Consider the following 15597-nt stretch of genomic DNA (forward strand, 5'->3'; position numbering starts at 1 on the left):
TTTGTTCTCACTAATTGATACCGTATCTAATTGGTCTGTTCTCACTAATTGGTACCGCATCTAATTGGTCGGTTCTCAATAATTGGTACCATATCTAATTGGTACCATATCTAACTGGTCTGTTCTCACTAATTTGTACCATATCTAATTGGTACCGTATCTAATTGGTACCGTCTCTAATTGGTCTGTTCTCACTAATTGGTACCATATCTAATTGGTACCGTATCTAATTGGTACCGTATTTAATTGGTACTGTATCTAATTGGTACTGTATCTAATTGGTACCGTCTCTAATTGGTCTGTTCTCACTAATTGGTACCATATCTAATTGGTCTGTTCTCACTAATTGGTACCATATCTAATTGGTACTGTATCTAATTGGTACCGTCTCTAATTGGTCTGTTCTCACTAATTGGTACCATATCTAATTGGTCTGTTCCCACTAATTGGTACCATATCTAATTGGTCTGTTCTCACTAATTTGTACCATATCTAATTGGTACCATATCTAATTTGTACTATATCTAATTTGTACCATATCTAATTGGTACCATATCTAATTGGTACCATATCTAATTGGTCTGTTCTCACTAATTTGTACCATATCTAATTGGTACTGTATCTAATTGGTACCATATCTAATTGGTCTGTTCTCACTAATTTGTACCATATCTAATTGGTACTGTATCTAATTGGTACCATATCTAATTGGTCTGTTCCCACTAATTTGTACCATATCTAATTGGTCTGTTCCCACTAATTTGTACCATATCTAATTGGTACCATATCTAATTGGTACCATATCTAATTGTTACCATATCTAATTGGTACCATATCTAATTGGTACCATATCTAATTGTTACCATATCTAATTGGTACCATATCTAATTGGTTTGTTCTCACTAATTTGTACCATTTCTAATTGGTACCGTATCTAATTGGTACCATATCTAATTGGTCTGTTCTCACTAATTGTTACCATATCTAATTGGTACCATATCTAATTGGTCTGTTCTCACTAATTGGTACCGTCTCTAATTGGTACCATATCTCATTGGTCTGTACTTACTTTATAATTGTCTAATTCATATTTTTTTTCTAATTTTTAATTATCAACAGGTATTTATGTTGGAATCGTTGAAAGATCTACATGATCATGTTGATAAATCTCAATTAACAACTGAACTGAGTGGATCCCTGCCGTATAACCATCAAGAATGGATAGAAATGAGAAGTGTAAGTCACTTTAAATGTTTGACTGAGTTTGACTTAGCAAGGGTGTAAGTCACCTTAAAATAAATGTTTCAGTTTAGGTAATAGGGGAGATGTTTCTAGAAGTGTTATTCTGCAAATTTTGTTCGAAACATGTTGACACAATTAGCCCTAGCAACCTTGACCATGCCCTTACCAACAACCAAATAACAACATCATCTGGTAGGCAAGTGAGTAAACATTCAAAAAATGTATGCAAATACCCCAAGCAACCATGACCACTCCCATAGCAACAGCCAAACGGCGGTGTATTTCACAGATAACAACAGGAATTCTTAGACAAATGAATAAACATTAAAAAAGTGTATGTAAATATGCCGAGCAACAAAACCACACCAATTGCAACATGCAAATGATCACATATATTGCGAAGATAACAGGGATTAATAGACAAATGAATAAACATTCAAAAAATGTATGTAAATATGCCTAGCAACAAGACCAATCCCATAGCAACAGCCAAATGATCACATAGATTTCAAAGATAACAACATAGGTTAATCACCTATACCTAGCATGAATCAACATGTGGATAAGCATTTTTAAAAAACTGTACAGTTGTGCTACAATGCCATTAACGCTATTTTTATTTTTTTTAAATGTGTCATTTTGAAGTATGTATAAATCTTAATATTCTTAGAGGATTGAATGTGGACACTCTGATACAGGCAATATTAGAGGACTGAATGCTAACACTCTGATACAAGCAATATTGGAGGACTGAATGTGAACACTCTGATACAGACAATATTAGAGGACTGAATGTGAACACTCTGATACAAACAATATTAGAGGACTGAATGTGAACACTCTGATACAGGCAATATTAGAGGACTGAATGCTAACACTCTGATACAGGCAATATTAGAGGACTGAATGTGAACACTCTGATACAGGCAATATTAGAGGACTGAATGTGAACACTCTGATACAGACAATATAAGAGGACTGAATGTGAACACTCTGATACAGGCAATATTAGATACTCTCTGATACAGGCTGGATTAACACTCTGATACAGGCTGGATTATTGCAATTCCATCCTCTATGGATTACCAGACAAAGAGATCAACAAACTTCAACGTGTGCAGAACACAGCTGCTAGACTTGTTGCCAAACTACGCAAATATGATCATGTCTCACCAGTATTACATAATCTTCATTGGTTACCTGTACGTCAACGTATTGCATACAAAATCTTGCTCGTCACCTACAAGGCTGTCAATAAACTGTCACCATCCTACATCATTGAACTAATACCCATACACAAGCCAAAGCGTGCCTTACGTTCTAGTACTCATCTTACACTTGCCATTCCACGTGTTGCAACTACCACGTACGGAGATCGCGCCTTCTCTGTTGCCGGTCCTAAGTTATGGAACTCTCTCCCAATTCACATTAGGAGAGCGGTATCGATCGAAACATTCAAGTCCCAACTAAAGACATACTTGTTGACAAACTTTTAGAACATACTATACTTTTATAAGCAGTAATCAATAGGTTTTGTTTTTTAATGAATTTCAAGTTGTTGTTTTGTTTGTTTGGGTTTTTTTTTTTTTTCTTCTCTCAGTTTTGTAAAGCGCATTGAGGCTGTTGCGTAATGCGCTGATAAGAATTTATTATTATTATTATTATTATAATATTAGAGGACTGAATGCTAACACTCTGATACAGGCAATATTAGAGGACTGAATGTGAACACTCTGATACAAACAATATTAGAGGACTGAATGTGAACACTCTGATACAAACAATATTAGAGGACTGAATGTGAACACTCTGATACAGACAGCATTAGAGGACTGAATGCTAACACTCTGATACAGACAATATTAGAGGACTGAATGTGAACACTCTGATACAAACAATATTAGAGGACTGAATGTGAACACTCTGATACAAACGTTTTTAGAGGACTGAATGCTAACACTCTGATACAGACAATATTAGAGGACTGAATGCTAACACTCTGATACAGGCAATATTAGAGGACTGAATGTGAACACTCTGATACAAACAATATTAGAGGACTGAATGTGAACACTCTGATACAAACAATATTAGAGGACTGAATGCTAACACTCTGATACAGACAATATTAGAGGACTGAATGTGAACACTCTGATACAAACAATATTAGAGGACTGAATGTGAACACTCTAATACAGACAATATTAGAGGACTGAATGCTAACACTCTGATACAGACAATATTAGAGGACTGAATGTGAACACTCTGATACAGACAATATTAGAGGACTGAATGTAAACACTCTGATACAAACAATATTAGAGGACTGAATGTGAACACTCTGATACAAACGTTATTAGAGGACTGAATGCTAACACTCTGATACAGACAATATTAGAGGACTGAATGTGAACACTCTGATACAGACAATATTAGAGGACTGAATATCAACACTCTGATACAGACAATATTAGAGGACTGTATGTTAACACTCTGATACAGACAATATTAGAGGACTGAATATTAACACTCTGAATGCTAACACTCTGATATATCTCTTTTATAGGCAATAGAAAGGTTTTCTGATAACTGTGATGGTATTAGCAATGCCTTGAAATCTCTTGGTGAACAGTTTATGCAGACAGAACTGCCCGATGATGTCAGAAGTACTGGAGTGTTACTGACAGATCATAGAAAACAAAGATATGAACTCAAAGAAGATTTGCACAGTACAATACAGTTAGGAGAAACTTTATTAAAATGTATAAAGAAATCAACCACTAATAATGGCAATGACCAAAATACACCAATGCATAGGTTTTCTAACTCTTGTGCTATTCAGAGGTAAGTTAAACTGTTAATACATGTATTCTAGAGATGTTAATGTCTATTCTGAGATCAATTAATATCTATTCTGAGGTTCTGTTTTTAATTACAACTCTACAAAGACACCACCTTGACAAGTCTGCATGTCCTGGTCTCTATACCCTCTTCTTATTCTGAGATAAGTAAAAATTAGTGCCTATTCTAGTCTCAGATACCGGTAAGTTAGTGGCTATTCTCAGATAAAGTCAGCATCTATTCTCATTCTTATTTGGCAAATAACATACTTAAATACATCACCTGTGACTATGAATTCATTTTTGAATGTCTAAAAATGCTGTTTCATTTTAAAATAAAATCACTTCCACATTATACTGTTCAGCATAGTATCACTCACCTCTCTGATAACTGCAATGCGGTTGTTTACATGTCAGCCATAACTTTATCATCCAATTAGAGTGCGCGTTTGCTCAGTAGTATGACGTAATGTTTACTATTTGCATATCACTCAGTGATATTATTCAAATTTATAACCATCAGCTGAAAAATGAGTATGTCTTTGTTTTGCGTACTATATTCCATTAAATGTACAGAAATGTTTGCGATATGCTTTCTTGTTCTAGTTAAGCAAAAATTGTGCCCTCTGTGGTGGTAATTTTGATATCCTTCATAAATTTAGGAATTCATGTTTACGATCATGTGACGACTGTGTTCGCCATCACTGGACTTTTGCCGTTCTGTGTGGAATTTTTTACTTTCCCTGTGACATGAAAAGTACAGTTCAAAAACTTATTACAATGTATACAACAGTGATCTTTTGTTCGGTTGACAACACATTTGGCATTGGAAATGCTGGTTATAGCTGGATGTCTAGTTGTCTCCTAGGTTTGTTTACGAGGGGATGTGCAGTGATCACATGATACAACAAGAAAAAATACGGCTATACGACTAATTTATTGTGTCATTACTATTAATTTTTTATTAATGGATATTTCTTGTAGGCTACTCCTACAGCTCCAAGAAACAGACAAAGCATTTGATGTATTCTGGTCTGACCATGAAACCAAACTAAAACAATGTCTATGGCTGAGAGAGTTTGAACAAGAGTATGGCCAGGTATGTAACCAAACTAAAACAATGTCTATGGCTGAGAATTAGAACTGGAGTACAATTAATGATGTGGTCAAGTATGTATTTAAAGATGAATTGCTAGTCTGCCATGCCATGTGCTTCACCATTGTTAATGGTGTATGTGAAATATTACTCTGTGTCAGAATATTATTAATACACCGTAAATTATGAAATTATAAATGAAGGAATGACATGCGATGATACACAGTAGCTAGAACATGGTAACAAAGAAATGTAAGAAAATGTAAACCAATAGAGAAGCTTCTTTTAGTTGCCAGTAATCACATGACTCCATGTATTAAAGCCAATAGAGAATCTTCTTGTTGTTACCAGTAATCACATGACTCTATGTAAGCCAATAGAAGGTTTCATGTAGTTGCCATTAATCGCATGATTCCATGTAAGCCAATAGTGGTGAAGCTGACATTTAATTTATATTCTCTATGATTAGTTATCAACAAGGTATTGCATATAAATGTTACGTTTATGTAAATGATTTATTGACAGTTGAAGTATGGTTTGGAATCATCTCTGGAAAGTGTCAACGCTATGAGTGATCCATGTGATAGTGTGTCTAGAGTGGAAGCTGTCATTCGAGATTATGAAGAACTCAATGATAAAACTCAGGTAAAAAACACATTAAACAAATAAAAGATTTTTGAAATCCCTAAATTACACACATTTCAGAAATCTTTATTTGGACAGACAATACTATATGTACTAAAAAGTCCAATATTTGAATCCCATCTTCTATCAGTGGTGCTTCTCTCTTATTCAGGACCAACATTTTCTACAGCCTTACCAGTCAACTGTTTTTCACACCACTTCATACCACACTACACTATATCACACCACACCACACTATACCATACCACACCACATCATACCACACCACACAACACCACATCATATTACCACACCACACCACATCATACCACACCACATCACATCACACCACATCACATCACATCACATCACATCACATCACACCATACCATACCACATCACATCACACCACATCACATCACATCATGTCACATCACACCACACCATACCACATCACACCACACCACATCATACCACACCACATCACATCACACCACATCACATCACACCGCACCACATCACACCATGCTACATCACATCACATCACACCACACCCCATCATACCACCACACATCATACCACACCACATCACATCACATCATACCACATCGCATTATACCACATCACATCACACCACACCATACCACACTATACCACACCACACAACACCACATCATACCACACCACATCATACCACACCACATCACATCACATCATGTCACATCACACTACACCATACCACATCACACCACACCACATCATACCACATCACATCACACCACATCACATCACACCACACCACATCACACCATGCTACATCACATCACATCACACCACACCACATCATACCACCACACATCATACCACACCACATCACATCACATCATACCACATCGCATTATACCACATCACATCACACCACACCATACCACATCACATCACATCACATCACACCATACCATACCACATCACATCATACCACACCACATCACATCATACCACACCACATCACACCATACCATACCATACCACATCACACCATACCATACCACATCACACCACATCACATCACATCACACCACACCACACCACATCATACCACACCACACCACATCACATCACACCATACCATACCATACCACATCACACCATACCATACCACATCACACCACATCACATCACATCACACCACACCACACCACATCATACCACACCACACCACATCACATCACACCATACCATACCATACCACATCACACCATACCATACCATAGCACATCACATCACACCACATCACATCACACCACACCACATCACATCACATCACATCACATCACACCACATCACACCACACAAAACTATGTCATACCACACCACACCACACCACGTCATACCACACAGTACTACACCACACCACACCACATCACACCACACCATGTCATACCACACCATACTACACCATACCACATCATGTCATACCACACCACACCACACCACACCACACCACACCACATCATACCACACCATACTGCACCACACCACACCACACCACATCATGTCATACCACACCACACCATACCACACCACACCACACCACACCACGTCATACCACACCATACCATACCACACCACACCACACCACACCACACCACACCACATCATACCACACCATACTGCACCACACCACACCACATCATGTCATACCACACCACACCACACCACATCACACCACACCACACCACACCACACCACACCACACCACGTCATACCACACCATACTTCACCACACCACACCACACCACACCACACCACACCGCACCACACCATACTACACCATACCACATCTTACCAAAATGACTCAACAATAACATCACATTACATGCAAACTAGGCACAAAGATGTATTTAAACAGTGGTATGATTTCATGAAATCTAAATAAGTGTAGTATTAAATGTGCATGTAGTAGTGTAAGCAATCAGAATGTGGTATTAATTAATACATTCAAATTTGTTATTATTTACAACTCTACCTTGACAAGATATATAAATTAATTAAAATTAATTTGTTATTATTTACAGCTCTACCTTGACAAGATATATAAATTAATTGAAATTAATTTATTATTTACAGCTCTACCTTGACAAGATATATAAATTAATTAAAATTAATTTGTTATTATTTACAGCTCTACCTTGACAAGATATATAAATTAATTAAAATTAATTTGTTATTATTTACAGCTCTACCTTGACAAGATATATAAATTAATTTAAATTAATTTGTTATTATTTACAGCTCTACCTTGACAAGACATATAAATTAATACACAATGGTAATGACTTGGTCAGCAATAATCACTACGCCAAGGACAGCATTGAACCTAAATGTCAAACAGCAAAACATCTTTTTGACCAAGTGAAAGAAAAATTTGAAAAGACTGGAAAATTTCTAGAAATTTCACTTGAATTACACTGTAGGATAGACAAGGTAAGAGAAGTACATTACTTGGTTATCAGTTGACTACAACCAAAACATCTTTTTGACCAAGTGAAAGAAAAATTTGAAAAGACTGGAAAATTTCTAGAAATTTCACTTGAATTACACTGTAGGATAGACAAGGTAAGAGAAGTACATTACTTGGTTATCAGTTGACTACAACCAAAACATCTTTTTGACCAAGTGAAAGAAAAATTTGAAAAGACTGGAAAATTTCTAGAAATTTCACTTGAATTACACTGTAGGATAGACAAGGTAAGAGAAGTACATTACTTGGTTATCAGTTGACTACAACCATTAAATCTTCTCACTGTCAACAACAGTTTATTTGTAATGTGAATTTGCCTTTTTATTGATAATGTATGTGTAACACATTTTAGCTCTCTAACAATAGTTTATGTTTAACATAATGTTAGCCCTTCTATTGATGGTTTATGTTAAACATAATGTTAGCCCTTCTATCAATAGTTTATGTTAAACATAATGTTAACCCTTCTATCAATAGTTTATGTTTAACATAATGTTAGCCCTTCTGTTGATGGTTTATGTTAAACATAATGTTAACCCTTCTATCAATAGTTTATGTTTAACATAATGTTAGCCCTTCTATCAATAGTTTATGTTAAACATAATGTTAACCCTTCTATCAATAGTTTATGTTAAACATAATGTTAGCCCTTCTATCAATAGTTTATGTTTAACATAATGTTAGCCCTTCTGTTGATGGTTTATGTTTAACATACATGTAATGTTAGCCCTTCTACCAATAGTTTATGTTAAACATAATGTTAGCCCTTCTACCAATAGTTTATGTTTAACATAATGTTAGCCCTTCTATTGATGGTTTATGTTTAGCATAATGTTGTCCTTTCTACCAGTAGTTTACGTTAAACATAATGTTAGCCCTTCTATTGATGGTTTATGTTTAGCATAATGTTGGCCTTTCTACCAATAGTTTATGTTTAGCATAATGTTAGCCCTTCTATTGATGGTTTATGTTTAACATAATGTTAGCCCTTCTGTTGATGGTTTATGTTTAGCATATTGTTAACCCTTCTACCAATAGTTTATGTTTAACATAATGTTAGCCCTTCTACCAATAGTTTATGTTAAACATAATGTTAGCCCTTCTATTGATGGTTTATGTTTAGCATAATGTTGGCCTTTCTACCAATAGTTTATGTTTAACATAATGTTAGCCCTTCTATTGATGGTTTATGTTTAGCATATTGTTAGCCCTTCTACCAATAGTTTATGTTAAACATAATGTTAACCCTTCTACCAATAGTTTATGTTTAACATAATGTTAGCCCTTCTACCAATAGTTTATGTTAAGCATAATGTTAGCCTTTCTACCAATAGTTTATGTTTAACATAATGTTAGCCCTTCTATTGATGGTTTATGTTTAGCATATTGTTAACCCTTCTACCAATAGTTTATGTTAAACATATTGTTAACCCTTCTACCAATAGTTTATGTTTAACATGTTATTCATCTCACATTGTTATGTCTGTAGGCCAATAAGTGGTGTCGTCAGGGTGTTGATTTATTGGCCACTCAATCTATTGACAAATGTCAATCACAAGATGGTGCTCAGGGTGCTCTACAAGACATTGATGATTTTGTCAAGACAGCAAATGATGTCAACCTAGATAATCCTAAAGAGTTCCATGCAGTCTTTGATCCAATACTTACCACTGAAACTAAGGTAGGATTTGATTTAATTTAATTGGATTTAATTTGGTGTGATTTAATTTGAATCAGATTTCATTTAATTTGTTTCACTTTGATTTGATTTAATTTTATTTAATTCAGTTTTATAATGATTATGATAAGTCAGATCATACATGTATAAATTCTCTCTTAAGACTATCAATTAACGTAATAATCACCTCATTTCAGTCAATTAGTTTGTAAACATCACAGTGGTAACTCTTTCACTTGTTTTTCGTTAATTTTTGTCTTAGGCCTAAAAAAAATAATTGTTTGGTTCCAGTTACCTGACCCCACCTAGCTTTGCACTGCCGATCCTAAACTTTTTTTTACTTATTCAGGAAAAAAAAAATTGTAAAAATTGTGAAGTCTCACGAGAAATAGTGGATGTGGAAACTGCCATCAACTTAAAAAGACACTATAAAACTGTTCTTCCAATCTGTAATGGCTTTACATCTGATAGGAAGAATAATAACACAGAGACCATTTGGAAATAATGGAAAACCTGAACTAGACACTCACACATGAAAAAAAAATATAATAAAATAAAATAAAAAATCTACCTACCCCACCTATTCTAAAATTGAGCATAATCGGAACCACACAATTTTTTATTAGGCCTTATGAATACTGTGTCAAAGTTTTACTTTATAAACAATCCTAGTCATAGCATGAAGTACTTCTTTATTAATTGTATACATCAGCTTGATGTGTGTATGTAAACATTTGTCAATCCAATACAGACTAGAAAACTTGTTTGTAAATAGATTTGTAGATTTGTTGATTATTAACTCAGAAATATAAAAGATTGCCAAGATGGTAGACTCCAAAATGTCTTTTATTATTTCTAAAGAACCTGCAGCAAACTTCCATAAGGCAAAATTCAGAGAAATTTTACAACTTTAATTTCAGTGAAATTTGTCCCATAAGCACATTCTACTTTTACTCAATGTTATAGTGTAATATGTCACAGTCTCTATCAATAAATCTTTATTAGTTAATGATACCTAGTATATCTCTGTCCCATATTAAGTGGTTTTTATTCAACTGTTATATTTATGATGTGTTTTGCTTTTTTGCTTACATGCAATTTGTTGCTAAACCCATATACTTGTTTTGTTTTGCTGAGGTCTTCAATGTATCAGTCCAATATCATTCTATATTACCTTCACTTGTCATTTCTTTTTCATGATGTGCGCCCCCTATAGGATGATTTATACAAGGTTTGTTCTTGCATATTCTCTCCCATCTAAGCTTCTTCATGCTGCTTTCATATGCTACATGTAGCTGTCAACAAGCACTACCCTAGGAGAGCTATCCCAATGAGTTTCCTGTGTTTATGCATTCATGTGTCTGCCCATGTATCTGTCCATTTATGTCCATCTGTCTGTCTGTCTGTCTGTCCAGTTATGACTGTCATGCATCTTTCCTTCTATCTGTCTGATGTCTATCCATTCAATTTTGTCTACATTTTGTATGTATGTCCAAACAAATCATCAGATATACACAAGTCAATGTCTTTCAAACCTAGCACAAACGTGAAATCCTGTATGTGACACATTACATTTACCGGTACATGTAACAGTCATGCATACTTGATGTTTTGAGTTCCCAATGCAATCCGACATTTCAAATCAAAATTCTTTATCAAGGATATTAAGGCACGACATGTAGGAAGTTACCACCCGACTATACATTGAAATGTTATGGAATAGAATGACTACCACGCGAGTATTTATCAACGGTTAGGTACATGCAAAAATATCTAAATTTACGTGCACCAAAAAGAACCCTATAGAACATGCCTGGAATAGAATAAGCATAGCTAGATATTAGGGAATGATGTAAATAATCTATTAATTCCATGGGGTTCCAACCTTCCAAGATGGAAAATGTTTTCCTCCTCCTTCAACCTCACTCGATCTTCACCATTAGAAACCTTACAAATTCCTGAAATAGACATATCTGATACACTATGATCGTTGGTAATAAAATGCAGATACAGGATAGTTGCGATTCTTTTTTCTGGTAAGATGTTCCACAAAACGATGTTCCACAAAACGATCACCAAGACGACGTACAGTCGAACAAATAAATTATATATATATATATATATATATATATATATATAACTAACATGAAAATGGCTGAATGGCAGCCATGTTTGTCTTAAATTTTGCCTGCTAACTCTGACAACTTATCATTCCAGTGTCTATATAAAATTATGGTATATATTGACATTTACCTGCTTGTTGAAATTTAAACAATGAAAAGTCCATCTCAAGCGTAAAAAAAAATTGTGTGGTTCCAATTACATTCAATTTTAAAATGGGTGGGGTAGGTAGATTTTTTATTTTATTATATTATATATTTTTTTCATGTGTGAGTGTCTAGTTCAGGTTTTCCGTTGTTTTCCATATGGTCTCTGTGTTATTGGTTTCTTCTCATCAGATGTACAGCCATTACAGATTGGAAGAACAGTTTTATATTGTCTTTTTAAGTTGATGTCAGTTTCCACACCCACTATTTCTTGCGAGACGTCACGATTTTCGCGATTTTATTATTATTTTTCTCGAATATGTAAAAAAAAGGTTTAGGGTCAGCAGTGAAAAACTAGGTGGGATCAGGTAACTGGAACCAAACAACTTTTTTTATTTGGCCTCATCCATAACCACACCAAAATAAAAAAAAGTATTTTAGGGGAACTAGCTGCCCTCTACAATGACTTGTTTTCACTGTAGTCCTACATCCATTGCTGTGGTTTGCTTTTTGTGTTTTTTATTTACTGCGTGCTTGCTATCTGATTTTTGAACTTTGTGTTAATATGAAAGTACTTCTCATTAATGCATGACTTATCTGTAGAACCATCCAAATTGACAATTGTATCTCTCTAGTTAAAACCAAGTTGTAGATATAGGTGTACAATTAATGCATGGTAAACAGGTGTGTAAGCCATTCAATAATAGAATGTATGTTATGTTGTATGTTATTCACCTTTAGACAGGAATGATATTATGCAGTGCTTGGTGTTAATTGGTAGTTGATCTATCTATTACCTAGCAATTATATACATAAATATAAAAATTAAACTACTTAGAGACTAGAGTGTATTCAGTTTAGTTTAGTTTAGTGTTATCTACATTGTATACATATGTCTAGTGTATGTAGAGCTGGTTGTCGTTGCAACCATTAGGGTAGCATCTATTTCTTATAGAGTATAAGCTGGTTGTCATGGCAACCATTAGGTAGCATGTATTACTTATAGAGTAGAGCTGGTTGTCATGGCAACCATTAGGGTAGCATGTATTACTGATAGAGTAGAGCTGGTTCTGTCATGGCAACCATTAGGGTAGCATCTATTACTTGTAGAGTAGAGCTGGTTGTCATGGCAACCATTAGGTAGCATGTATTACTTATAGAGTAGAGCTGGTTGTCATGGCAACCATTAGGGTAGCATGTATTACTGATAGAGTAGAGCTGGTTGTCATGGCAACCATTAGGGTAGCATGTATTACTGATAGAGTAGAGCTGGTTGTCATGGCAACCATTAGGGTAGCATCTATTACTTATAGAGTAGAGCTGGTTGTCATGGCAACCATTAGGGTAGCATCTATTACTTGTAGAGTAGAGCTGGTTCTGTCATGGCAACCATTAGGGTAGCATCTATTACTTGTAGAGTAGAGCTGGTTGTCATGGCAACCATTAGGGTAGCATCTATTACTTATAGAGTAGAGCTGGTTGTCATGGCAACCATTAGGGTAGCATCTATTACTTGTAGAGTAGAGCTGGTTCTGTCATGGCAACCATTAGGGTAGCATCTATTACTTGTAGAGTAGAGCTGGTTGTCATGGCAACCATTAGGGTAGCATCTATCACTTGTAGAGTAGAGCTGGTTGTCATGGCAACCATTAGGGTAGCATCTATTACTTATAGAGTAGAGCTGGTTCTGATTATTTAGATCTCTGTCCAGTGGATGAAGTCAATAAATGATACAAATATCTTGAAAGTATCTCACAGGTCAAAGGTTACAACAAAATGTTATTTGTTCTGTCATGAGAAGCAGTGCAACATACATCGTATATTAGACAAGAATAATTTTCCTAGTCAATTGCAGTAAATAATAAGTTATTTCATATCTGCTTACAGACAATGGTTCAACATGTTTTGAAAAGAATAGAAGATGTCAAGGAAATGTTTGAGAAACGACGAGCTAGTTTGAAGAAGTTAATAGTAAAACAAGAAAGACCAGTACAGGCAGTATCTCCAGCATTACCCAATGATAATGTACAATCACTATCAGCATCTACATCAGTCCTAAACAAGACAACACCACCACCATCTCCTTCTGAAGCTGATTTCAGAAAACAACGTCTAAGAAAAGCCAAAAGTGCTCCCAAGGTAGGCAAACTTGCAATTGTTTCCATGAGGGATGGCCCTCACTGGACTTCTTGGGAGACAAGTGTTTATATCCTTAAAGAACTATCCAGTATAAATAAAGATTATTAATGAATTTGTACAAGAGAACAGATCAAACGGGTTATTAGTTATGGACAATAATGGATGGATAAAGTACACCCAAGATGCATTGTGATATGGGCAATGACAAATGTCAGTGTGTTTGATCTCATAGGAGGATATGACAAGTTAGGAATCCACTATAATTAACCTTTGAATATATAGTATAACATAATGTGAATCCACTATTACCCTTTGAATATATTGTATGACATAATGTGAATCCACTATTACCCTTTGAATATATTGTATAACATAATATGAATCCATTATTAACCTTTGAATATATTGTATAACATAATATGAATCCATTATTAACCTTTGAATATATTGTATAACATAATATGAATCCACTATTACCCTTTGAATATATTGTATAACATAATGTGAATCCACTATTACCCTTTGAATATATTGTATAACATAATGTGAATCCACTATTACCCTTTGAATATATTGTATAACATAATATGAATCCACTATTAACCTTTGAATATATTGTATAACATAATGTGAATCCACTATTAACCTTTGAATATATTGTATAACATAATATGAATCCATTATTAACCTTTGAATATATTGTATAACATAATATGAATCCATTATTAACCTTTGAATATATTGTATAACATAATGTGAATCCACTATTACCCTTTGAATATATTGTATAACATAATATGAATCCATTATTAACCTTTGAATATATTGTATAACATAATATGAATCCATTATTAACCTTTGAATATATTGTATAACATAATATGAATCCACTATTACCCTTTGAATATATTGTATAACATAATGTGAATCCACTATTACCCTTTGAATATATTGTATAACATAATGTGAATCCACTATTACCCTTTGAATATATTGTATAACATAATATGAATCCACTATTAACCTTTGAATATATTGTATAACATAATGTGAATCCACTATTAACCTTTGAATATATTGTATAACATAATGTGAATCCACTATTAACCTTTGAATATATTGTATAACATAATGTGAATCCACTATTACCCTTTGAATATATTGTATAACATAATATGAATCCACTA

General features: G+C 34.5%; 1 protein-coding gene across 1 annotated transcript in view; it reads left to right on the forward strand.

Moving 5' to 3' along the window:
• The window catches only part of LOC144441976 (guanine nucleotide exchange factor DBS-like), a 55774-nt gene that overhangs the window by 24446 nt on the left and 15731 nt on the right, over positions 1–15597 (forward strand). Inside the window, exons 5-11 of the mRNA XM_078131246.1 lie at positions 1120–1236; positions 3809–4086; positions 5067–5181; positions 5704–5823; positions 8098–8289; positions 9816–10007; positions 14138–14410. Coding sequence (XP_077987372.1) covers positions 1120–1236; positions 3809–4086; positions 5067–5181; positions 5704–5823; positions 8098–8289; positions 9816–10007; positions 14138–14410 — 1287 coding nt within the window. The remainder of the gene's footprint in view (positions 1–1119; positions 1237–3808; positions 4087–5066; positions 5182–5703; positions 5824–8097; positions 8290–9815; positions 10008–14137; positions 14411–15597) is intronic.

Source organism: Glandiceps talaboti, chromosome 11 (assembly GCF_964340395.1).
Source record: "Glandiceps talaboti chromosome 11, keGlaTala1.1, whole genome shotgun sequence".
In the NCBI taxonomy this organism is placed as follows: Eukaryota; Metazoa; Hemichordata; class Enteropneusta; family Spengelidae; genus Glandiceps; species Glandiceps talaboti.